Raw genomic sequence first — 12,104 nt, forward strand, 5'->3', positions numbered from 1 at the left:
ACAACTAGTGTTATCTTACAGGGGAATTCCACCAATTTTTCTAAATTTCTGCATAATTAATGATTAAGTACCAACAAACAAACATTCAGAGTCAAAGTCATTTACAGACGTTTACTCTAAAATGTCCCATTTTAAAGAAATTTGGCAAGTCAGAACTGTTCACAGTGGTGCTGATAGAAACCAGACCTCTGAAGAGTTTAAAAAAAGTTATTATATATACACAGCATGAACTGGGAAAGTCAGTTACTACTGGCAATTTAAAAAATGTCAGAGCATTGTATCATATAATGTTAGAATAATAAATTTGTAGCTGATATACTTGATGGTAGGTGGCTAATGTTAATGAATACTAGCAAATTAAATCAGATAATGTACGCAATATGCAATAAAAGGTAGCTTATGATGGGCAATAGTCAGTTAGTGTTATCTGTGACCTGTCAATAAAACCAAAAATTCTGAAATTATTGAAACAGGAGGGAAATATTTTTTAGTTTATAATATTTTCATATATTTTCAACAATTTTACACACTCATTTCAGATCGTAGATTAGTTTGTGGGAAGTATGTGTAAGCATTTAAGGATTAAACTGCTGTTTGCAAAGTGTGCACACTTGCGCATTTTCATACCTTCGACAGTAACTTTGAAGAGACTGCAATTCCTGACTCAGCTCAGTGAGTGTGCTAAGATCCTGCAGGTTTGATCCATAGCGCCGCTGCAGAGAGACTACGGTGAGGTGTTCTTGATCTAGCGCATCCTGAAGTTGCTCGGTTTGGGCCAGGATCTCTTGAAGGTTCCCCAGAGATCTTTTCATTTTGGAAAAATCAGTGAGGCTACCACCGAGTCGGTTAAGAGCGTCTCTGGATTTGTTGATCTAATAGACAAAAGAAACAAAAAAAGTCAGCGTAATTCCACTAAATGACACATTTCAAAGTGATTTCAAATCAAAACGTTCTTTAAATAGAATGTTTTTACAGTACTCTGTAAAAATACAACTTGACAGAGATAGTTACAAATGAACTTGGTTTCCTTTACCCTTAGCATCATTTCTTTCCATTCTGTCTTTGTATGCACCACTCTAGATTTGAAGGCATCCAGCCGATGCTGCAGCATGGCCCAGTGTCTCCACAGCTTTCCCAGCGTCCGATCAGCAGCGACATTACAAGCTTGGACCTGGCAACTCTCTCTCAGCTCTTCTAGTCTTCGATCCATGCTTTCCAACTCCTCTTGAAGCACCTATATATACAGTATATAGTCATTACATCTTGTAGTAGTTTTGCATGTCACATGAAAACAGTTGTGGCAATAATGAATGAATGCAGCATACCTTAATTTCTTGGAGCTGATCTTTGCACTTGTCTATACATGTTGGTTTGTGACTGAAGCTTTCTGAGAGTTTGCAGTCAAAATTTCTGAGAAGCTGGTTGATTTCATCATGGTGTTCACTGTGAATGGACTGCTTCATTAAGCACCTAAAAGAGAGTCCGGATCAAAAACATTACAGCCAAATCAATTAAACCACTCTGATTTATTTCAGTTTATTATGACCAAACAGAGATATGTAATTCAGGCTAACTGTCTGTCTGTACAAATGTTTACTGAGGTAAATGATTCCAGGGGCTTCAAATTTTTAAAAGCATAGTGTTCTTTAGTAGTTGAAGGTAGAACTCAATAAAGCAGTTATTGAATCGTTTTTACATTGACTGTTTGTAAAAAATATCACTGTATGGATCATTGTTGGTTAAAAAAAAATGAAAAGAAACTCTATGATAGAGAATAACACTGAAGGTCTGAACTACCTCTGAAGGGTCTTCAGTTTGAGTTGAGCTTGGGCTTCCAGTATGGCATCACTCACAAGAAGCTGGCTGAGCACCTGAATGTGGAGTTTCTCAGTGTGAATAACGGAAAAGCACGCTTGTTGGGGCAATCGGGACTGGATTTCAGCCATGTGAGCCTGGAATCCTTCAGACAGACTAGCAAGGGTTTGTTGACTATGGCGCAGTTCCTCTGTACAGTCTTTAAAGCTGGATGAAGGAATAAGGAGTCTGAACTCAACTTGCTGAAGGAAACCCACAGCTCCACGGACAGCCCACTGGTATTCTTTCAGGGCTTCCTTGGCCTGAAGTAGCTTTTCCTAGACAAACAAACTCAAATGAATGCATTCTGGGCACAATAGCACTAACTGAAATGTAGGTTACTTAATCATTGCTGATATAAATACAGATGTTTGGAAACAACACAAAGTAGTATGTGCATTACTGTGCAAAAGTCAGAGGCCGCTCTTCATATGTAATTTTCAGACAAAATGATGCATTTTTCAGGAGATATTTTTTACAAGACTAAAAATAAAATAATCAACTTGCATCCGGAAAGGGGGACATCAAAGGAAATAAGTGCAAAAACAGGAGTTTCCAAAACTAGACCTCAAAATATTGTTTAAAGCTAATTCCTAACAACCGTGCAAGACCTGGTCAACCACCAAAAACTATCACCATCAGATAAGACAAAAACAAGCTCCACTCTTGCTTTAGATTTGGAAAAAAAAACACAATTTATTTTTTCCATCCAATGCTATGTGCCTAGACCTTTACATCAACACATTATGAATGTGTTGGGAATGCTTGGACTGTGAGGAGCAGAAAGAGCAACCAACTTCTAAGACTGAAAATGGAGGTGTGTAAAAATATCCCTGCAGATTTCTTTGAAAGTCTGAAAACAAGTCTCCCAAAAAGAATGGAAACTGTACTGAAGGCAAAGCAAAATAATGAAGGCAAACCCAAAATACTGAAAAAATAATGTTATATTTACTTTTTTCGATTTGTTGATATTTAGTGGCCTCTGTATGATTTTATGATATATATGTGTGGGTTTTCTGTTTTTTCCTGACTTTATTTATAATTTATAAAAAAAGGAATTATTAAATTATCAAATACTGACTAACTACTATTTATTTGGACACTGTGAAGATATGATTTGTACTAAACATGAATTTATGTAAGCAAAAAACATAATATGCGGGCCCACATATAAGCTCTTAGGGTTTAAGGGGTTAACATTCTCAAACCTAAAGTAGCTGTGTAGTTAAAGCATTTATTTACCGTGTGCATCTTGCATTCTTTCAAAAAATTTCTCCCTGTGTCAGTGATTTTTCTATAGTCTTCTGCTGGTGGATGATCTTTGCAGGCCTCCAACATTCGCAATGCTGACTCCACAGTCCTCTCAAGTGTCCAACACTTTCGTAGTTCATTTGTAATGCTGTGGTCATTGGGCTCCAGGCCATTGCTCTGCTTTAGCTGCTCTTCAGATTTCACAAAAAGTTTAGTCAGTGCTGTCAGCTCCATGGGATTGCTGAGGTCCTCCACTAGAGAGTGCTCAAGGTCTTTAACTTCATTGCTAACAAGATGTTCCCATGCAGCAAGGCTTTTAACCATGCTGCGGATTTTTTGCCTCTCTGAGCCCAGCTGGGATGGATAGAGGTCAGCAGAAATAGCCTCCAGTTGATCAGCAGTCTCCTGACAGAATATCTTCAGCAAGGGCAACTCCACTAGCAGGGTCTGACCCAATCTGAGCCGCTTACTAGCTTCTGTGCTTGCATCCGAGACCAAAGGAACTTTCATCTTCATTGTCTCACTGCAAGCCTCTAAATGCTGCTTGGAGGTCAGGTATTCCTCATGTACTTTGGCCTGCTGGTCCAACAGCCTCGCTCTCCCTTGTAAAGTTAGGATGGTGTGTAGTAGATCTTTCCTCCGGTGCTCCTGGCAGTGCTGTGCTTCCTGCACTTGAGATAGATGCTCTATCAGCATGTGTCTCACAGGCTCAAAAGCAGAAAGTGCCTCCTGTGTTACAGGATACCTTTGCCTTTCAAAGTCAGAAGTCATTTGGCGTAAGCTCTTCTGTATGGCTGCAAATTCTTCTGCAGATGATTCCTGGGCATGCAAGAGTTCCTCCAGTTCCCAGCATGAGGTTCTCTTACGTCTAACAACTCCGTTAACCTCTGCTCGCAAGGTGGTAAGTTTATCTACAAGGTGAAAGCTCTCTGCAATGCTAAGACCCAGAAACATGTCCTTTATCTCATCTAGAAGTGTCTGAATGACAACTAGTCGTCTCTCACATTCATGCAAAGCAACTCTGTGCCTTTGATGATGGACCTTCAAGTCTGCAACGGTGGTTCCAAGCTCAACGGCTGCACTTTTACTGCACTCTTTTTCTAACAGTGAAGTCAGCCAGGTGCGGTTTTCTGTGATCTGACTGTCCAGTCTCTGTCTTGCATGCAACATTTGGTTGAGTTCCACAGCAGCACAGTCTGACATTTCTGCAATCTTACTGTACATGTTCTCTAAGGTCTCGAGTGCAGAAAACATAACAGAGGACTCCTGCTCATTGAGTCCAGTAATCTCCTCTCTCAGCTTCTTAACAACAGAGGCACATTGGGATCTTCTGGATGATATTTCTACCTGGAGTTTGTTCATGTTGTTTACCTGCTGACTAGCCTCCTCAGGAAAGAGAACCAACTTTTTTCTCCTGGTGACTCTGCACTCTGTTTGCTTAGCCCAGGTGAAATAGTCCTTCATAATTTCAGTGATCTTGGTCAGTGAGTGGTCACTGGAACTAGTCACATGAGTACCAAGCTTCTCCTGCATACAATCCAACCGTGATTTCACATTTTGTAAGGCTTGCTCAATGTCCTCCCTCTCTTTCTCCCCTAGAGGACACTGGAAAAGATCCTGACAGAGTTCAAGGAGGTACAGATAGCGTTCATTCATTTCCATAAAGTCAGACAACGTGATCATTCTCTGCACGGCACTTTGGCACTGTACATGTGTCTGAGAGGAGAGTGAGGGAGAAGTTATCTGGAGAGTCTCCAGATCACCTAGAAGAACCTTAGCATCCTTTAGCAGTATAGAAGCTTCTGATGCACAAATGTCTGTATGTCTCAGAGTCCGATCTGCAGTAGCCTCTAGAAGTTGCCACTTCTCTTGTAAGTTCTTCACCTGAAGTAGGCATGCCACTGGGCCTTCGGCTTCCCCTAGATGGACTGATACCTGGCAGCATGTGTGCAGAAGTTCTTCCAACAAGCCCTTCTTCTGCTTCATGCTCTTAAGGAATGCATGTAACTTTTCTGCTTGGATTACGCTGCTCTGCAAAGAACCCCTACAAGACAGAGAAAAGTGTGGATTATCTTCAAATGTAGTAAAGTCTACTATATACAGCACCGTAAAATCTGAACAAAATTGTTCTTTGAGTAAAACAAAACAACATTATTTTAAGGCACATTGGAAATGCATTTCATTCACTATACAGATGATTTAACTCACAGACTCAGTGCACCCAGTTCTGCCTCCAAATCCTCTAGAGTGTCTTGGAGTGCCTGTACTTGCTGATGATACTGTGTGACTTGATGAAGCTGAGCTTCTTTAACCTGTACTGTGGCTGAGGCATCGAGCAGTGCTGCACTCTGTCTCCCCTCCATAGATGGACTCTGCTGGGAATAACCACTGCCTACACTCTGAGGCAGTGCAGTCACCTGCTCCACAACACACTGTCTACACTTCTGAAGAAGCACAAAAGACAGAAGATTGGAGAAAAGAATCAGTGCAGCCTACAAATCACAACTAAAGTTACAGATCTGAACTTTGTGGTATCTTGAACATTCTAACTATGAAAAAAGCAACGTTACAATATAATGTTTATGTTAAATATATTTTAGGAATGACTTTTTTATATGAGTCCAAGCAGAATCATGCAGTTAACTCTACTTGTTTCTGTTGCTCTTTCATGCATGAATACTTTTGGTTGCTAGCAATACGCATGACCTCATTTACCCCCTCTAACTCATCCATTTTTTAGGTATTTAGGTATTCAATTTCCAATAAAACCGGCCATCAAGCACAATTTATTCACTTTACAGTGTCAAAACTTCAGTTTAATATCTAACCTGTTAGTATTTAATTTTGCCCACTCTTTACTTTTTGCACTTTACTGTCACTTTAACTCTTCTATCGTTCCAGACTTAAAACCAGCCAGTTACAGCTGTGTCCTCCGAAACATAAGTTGTTCCCAAAGCTCTCACTAACATTCACACAAACAATGACCTGCCTTGCACATTTCTTTCTCATGTGCATCCAAAATGGCTAAAAGAAATATTTCTGAGGAGATAAAATATAAAATAATCTACCTGCATAAGGAAGGGGAAAGTCTAACTGACAAAAACCACACTTCCCAATACTGGAGTTCAAAAACATCAGAAAAAAATCAAGAGAAAATGAGACTCCTAACAACTGTGTAAGACCTGGTAGACCAACAAAACTGTCACTACCAGATAAACAGTGCTTAAAGCTTTCATCTTTGAGAGAGAGGAGAAAATCAATCTCTTGCTTCAGATCTGTGAAAAATGCACAGGTGTTCCTGGCCCTGCTTCCAGAGGCTAATTCACTGTTATAGATCTGAAAGGATGTAAAGTTTTCAAGAAGCCATTAGTGAGAAAAGAAAATGTGATATGAAGTGGAGTAACGTTTTATGGACTGATGAGTCTAAATTTGTAATTGTCATTATTTGAGTCACGAAGAGGCAGAAGATGCAACCAGCCACTAAGACCGAACTTTGGAAGTGTTTACAAGAAGCATGGAAAAATATTCCTGCTGATTTTTTTTTTTGAAAAACTGAACACAAGTCTCCTAAAAAGATTGGAAGGTGTAATAAAGGCAATGAGTGGGCACACTAAATACTAAATATATATTGTATTTAGTTGTTGAGGCTTCTGTGTAATTTTCTGTTAAATATGTTTTCTGCTTTCTCCTGATGCTGAAAAATTGATAAAAATGAATGGTTTCTTACTTTTGCATAGCACTGTATGTTTGGACAGTTTTACAATATCATGGCGGTTTGTGAATCAGTTTGTGTCAGATATAAAAGCTTGGCCAAACACTCATTCATTTAAGAGTTAAGCTGTCTGTCTGTGTGATTCAGCTAAATTGTGCTGTGAAGTCATTTCATAACATTCTTCAAGGCCTTGTCTTATCAGGTACTTAGTTTATAAACATTAGAGGATCATAAACAAGCAGACCTCAGCTTCCTGAAGTTGCCGGGTCATAAGTTCAGTGTTGAGCTGGGCTGGTTGGTATCGACATCTCAGAACCCTAAGGACAGTCCTTTCCAGTCGGTTCCCTGAGTCTGTGGGTGACGGCTCCAGGAACCAGGTAGCACTTCTAGACTGATTCTCCTGCTAAAAAAAGAAGAAGATATAACGTACGGTAGACATGAGCACAAAAAGCCTGACACGATAGGTTCAGTTAACTCAGCGTCCCAGGACGGCACAGGAAATCTCACTGGCTCAAGCATGCTTCCTGTGCAGTCTCATTCTGCTATAGAGCCTGCAGTGGATACATGACCATCCTACTAATGACACTTCAAAGCCTGCCAGCGTTATCTGATAACCATACCATGACGCGACCTCTCATTATAGACAGCAGAAGAACTCAGTACCTTATATAGAACACAAAAGATCACTCATGTTTTTCACAAAAATATGAAAAATCAGTGTAACAAAAAATGGAAAAAATAAGCTGAAAAGTTCTAGTGTTTAAATAATTAATTCTGTATTACAGCCAACTGAAAGTCAACAGACAGCAACTTTATAGTTATTTTGACACTCACTGGGTAAACAGTGCTGGTATCCATTAGTGGCTGAACATTTGTGATGATGTCCAATAACCTGGTCCATCCTGATCCTTCAGCAGGTTGGTCTTGGATGTGTCTCCTCTTCTCCTTACTTTTGTCTTTGGAGTCTCTTTTTTCATCTTGTCCTCCTCCAGACACACTGGATCTGGACATTTCTTCTAGCTAAAGAATAACAGCACAAATAAACAGCTTTGCATTAGAAACCCCTGCACAAACATTGGCAGCAAACAATAAAGCTGTTTCACTGAAGAAAACCATGTCCCAGCTCCACCCTTGTGAGAATGAGTAAGTCCCGGTGGCAGTTGAAGCAGGAATGCAGACTGGTTGAGAGTTAGGCCTTCCCTCTGGGAGGCGTGGTGTGCCTTTAGGCCCTGAGCAGCTTAGAGAGCAGCTGCAGCACAACAACTGCTGTCTATATAGTAGACCTGGCTTCAAGGAGCACAAGCTGCTAGCCCTACTAACATGATCAATCCTGATGTTAATAACACCTGAACTGCACTCATATAGACTAGCTTCGCTTACATATGCAAAATTTGGTTTAATCAGCATCAGCATCGATAATAGTGACCTAAGAACTCTCAGGTAGTATTGTAGCAAAGACCATCAGAGAAGAGTCTGAGTCAAGACTGAGACTTGGACACATCGAGTCCAAGTCAAGACAAAGACTTTGTAGTAGTCGAGTCCAAGTGAGACCAAGATCAGGAGTGGCGAGACTGAGGCAAGACTGAGACCAGATTAGGATTTTTTTCAGAATTTAAAAATAAAAAGAAGAAAAGGGGAAAAACTGAAACTCATATGTAGATCATTTTATATTTATTATCATTCATTATACATGATATATAATAAATAATATCATCATTTTATGATTACATATATATATATATATATTTATATATAACATACAATTATGATATTATTTATCCATATATATGTATATATATAGTAAAATCTAACATTAGAATAATTTTATCACTTGAATATGAAATGAAAACAACAAGTGATAGTAACATTCTGATCTGCCTTCAGAGGATGCTTGAATTTTGGAAACCAATGAACATCAACAAATAAATAATACCCAATTAAGCCATTATGGAAAGGATCAATTTGATCCTCAACTGGCAGTGAACAGATTTTATTTTAAAATGTAGAGAAAGGACCATTTTATTCCATCTGAAAGTTTAGTTCCCAATTACCTTAGACAGAGGCATCAAAACTCAGCTGGTCTTGAAAACAATTTTTGAGTCCACCAGACCAAGACCATTAATTTACAGACTTTAACGCTACAAAACTACTCTCAGGTGAAAGCACAAATATATATATCAGAAATCAGAGGTGTGCAGTAACTAATTATATTTACTCAGTCACATGTACTCAACTGTAGTTAGATGTAGGGCATTATAAGGCAAATGATCGCTCAAATTTGAGTACGTAAAGACATAACAATCAGCAGGTTTCTCTACAGTGAACCATTTTACTTCAAAACAATCTCAATCACTTTGTTTACGTCAACAATATGGGAAATTACTGGAATTACCTTTTAAGTAGTTTTCTGACCTGTTACTTTTACTTGCCTTTTTTGGAAAGATACTTTTACACTTACTGGAGTCATTATTTCACTAAACATTATGTTTACTGGAATATGCGTTTACGCTACTCCACACAACTCTGCTTGAAATGCAATTGCAATGTCTTCTGTTAGTAAAAAGGAGCAATAATTAGCAATAAATATAAATATAAGCATAGTGAAGAGTGTTCGCATTGTCTCATGTTTGGATGTAAGGTGTATCATTGCTCTCCTACACTTACCATTTTTATATTATTATGTAAAGGAATTCATTATAAAAGCCAATTTAAAAATGAAATACAAAGTTACTATATCAAAAACACAGTGGAGCAAAATAAGGCCAATTTGCCACCAGAAAAGCCTGAATTCTTCGTATGGTATTTTTTTCAAATGTTCATTTTTATTTATATCTTCGAAACAACATAATGAGGTGTCATGCCTGTAATAACCTTTTCAGGGAACTTCTAAAATCATGGAATAGCACCTCTTAATAGTAAACTCCCAAAGAACACCTACAAAATGTCAAACCAGTAAGCCAGAAAGAACATTTTAAATTCATGTACTTTAAAGCTGTTATAAATTTTGCCATTATGGCTATTCCATGCTGTTAAAAATATCTACGTTTCAGAGAGAACTGGAAATTTAAAACTGAATCTGACAAGCCCTATGCACCTCTCAATGAGCAGGCTGACAACCACTTGTGGCATTCTCAATGTGTCATGGCACAATGCACAGTGGAAGAGAAAGAACTGGGCTTCCACTTATGTTTATTATGAAGCAAATAACATCATTAGCAAACGAAAGTTAATAAATGTGCAGGTACCTGTGAGCAGGCATTGCTGTCTGAATCTGAGTGGTCCTTTGAGCTTGCTTCTGCATGGAACTCCTGCTGTGATGGCACTGTGGTAGTGATCTCTGTTTCAGATTTCTGACTATTCATTGCCACTGAATCAGCAATTGGCTTTTGGATTATGTGCTTTACTTCTATTGATGCTGTGTCCAGAGGATGGCTGCTCAAGGCACTGATATGGCTAGTACCCTTGTGGGCAGTGCTAGTTGCAGTAGCTTGTCTTCCATCCATATTCTCCCTTTGCAGGGGAATTCATCAAGTCTATCTGTGTGGTGCTCTTAGCCTCCTCTTGTTTACTGTCTGTAATTAACAAGTCCACAGGTATTGCAGTATAGCTCTGGCTGAGTCTTGTGTCTGTAGTGTCTGGAAACTTTGTGTCAACTGTCTGATGATGTAGGGAGCTGACTGCACTCATTTGTTTGGAGGTAGAGGTCTCTGTTGTCCTGTCTTCCTTACTGTTTTTCTCATTAGAATCCAAAATCATCCTCTTTGCACTATGGGAAGGCTTTGAACACTCGCTGTTTTGAGCGTCTGCCCAGTCAGCGTCTGGTTCATTTGTCTTCCTATCATTTGGCATCACCACCTCTTGTATCAGTACAGATGTGGAATTTTGCTGGTAGGAAAGCTGATCTGGAATTATACTCATTTGTTTGATCATGTCTTGGATTGTGCAGCACATCTGCTTCTGTAATACCCCTGGCTGATTCTGTAGCAGCCTGATGACCATCTGTGGCCCACTGACTTGACTCCAGCACATCTGCTTCTTCAGTGAAACTCTTCGTACTAACATGTGTCTGAAGTTGTTGAATACAAGCATTTGCAGCCTGGCCTGATTGCACTGCTTCTGTGAGCGCAGCTGACTGCATTTCCTTTACCCTACCTGAGGACTGTATGAGATTCCCGGTTCCCTCACATTTTGTCCTCTCTGCTTTAGAGCCCACAGATTTAGCATTGTCAGGATAAAAAGGGAATGTTCCAGTACTAGTGTCCACATCTTTAGATGACTCTACTTGCTTGTCAGGTTTCAGTGTCTGTGGATTTGATATAGTGTCTAAAACTATGGTAGCCACTTTCTTGGGAGCTGGCTCGTCAGGAGAGCTTTCAGCCCATTGTTGGCTTGTAACATCGGCACTGTGTGTGGTGTCTTTGTATTCTGTTTTCGTGGCCTCATTGTGCTGTAACATTAGAAAAGAAGTATGTTCGGGGCACATCTTGTCGAGGAGAGGAATCTACAGAATCCAACATTGGTCTTTTTTGATTGGATGTGGAAAGATCAGTGTCTGGAGCTAAGACAGAGTCAGGTTCAGGAGCATCACAGTGCTGCTGAGGAGGACAAGAAGCAGCAGAATCTGCCATGTCTTTCATTACAGATGTAGGCTGAAGAATTTTGTTTGAAGGATGTGGTTCCGTTCTGATCTGGTCATCTCCAGTGTCCATGTCCTCCTCTGTATTGTCAGAAGCTACCTGCACAAGAATGATAACACATATGATCTCAATTTAGTTCTTATGAAAAGTAAAAAAAAAAAAAATTAAGCTGTTTTTCTTCTCAGCCTTATTCTGTGCTACATTACCATTGAAAACGTTACCAACGACCATATCCAACATTTGTCTTGTATTTTACTTTTTCTGTATTGCATTTTATTAAAGGTTCACTTCTAATGGAGGTTTTATGTGTAAGAAAGGGTCATAATTTATTTTTACATGACCATTTTCCAACTTTGTTTATTCCTTATAATTAAGTAGGCTGTCGTCAGAATGAACATACTTTGTCAAGTGTGTTACACAGTGTACACCCTGCTAAACAGACCAGACAACAGATATTATACACAAACTATTTGTAAATATTAAGAAAACAAGATATTAATAAAGTTAAAACTGCTAAAAGGTAACTATGTTAAAAGTTAAGTGTTACTGTACCTTTAAGACTGATATATGTAAATCACATCTGTTCTGATTGGCTGCTCTTTACTGAGTCTTTTAAAAAGCAATCTTTGCTGAAACACTCCTTATAACTT

General features: G+C 39.1%; 1 protein-coding gene across 1 annotated transcript in view; it reads right to left on the bottom strand.

Moving 5' to 3' along the window:
• Positions 1-12,104, bottom strand: part of LOC118816104 (nesprin-2) — a 129,373-nt gene that overhangs the window by 63,704 nt on the left and 53,565 nt on the right. Inside the window, 10 exon segments of the mRNA XM_036582614.1 lie at positions 628-872; positions 1,034-1,234; positions 1,326-1,470; positions 1,798-2,132; positions 3,097-5,149; positions 5,314-5,549; positions 7,062-7,220; positions 7,652-7,837; positions 10,063-10,341; positions 11,458-11,553. Of these exon segments, the coding sequence (XP_036438507.1) occupies positions 628-872; positions 1,034-1,234; positions 1,326-1,470; positions 1,798-2,132; positions 3,097-5,149; positions 5,314-5,549; positions 7,062-7,220; positions 7,652-7,837; positions 10,063-10,341; positions 11,458-11,553 (3,935 nt within the window).

The sequence above is a fragment of the Colossoma macropomum genome, unplaced genomic scaffold (assembly GCF_904425465.1).
Source record: "Colossoma macropomum unplaced genomic scaffold, Colossoma_macropomum, whole genome shotgun sequence".
Classification (NCBI taxonomy): Eukaryota; Metazoa; Chordata; class Actinopteri; order Characiformes; family Serrasalmidae; genus Colossoma; species Colossoma macropomum.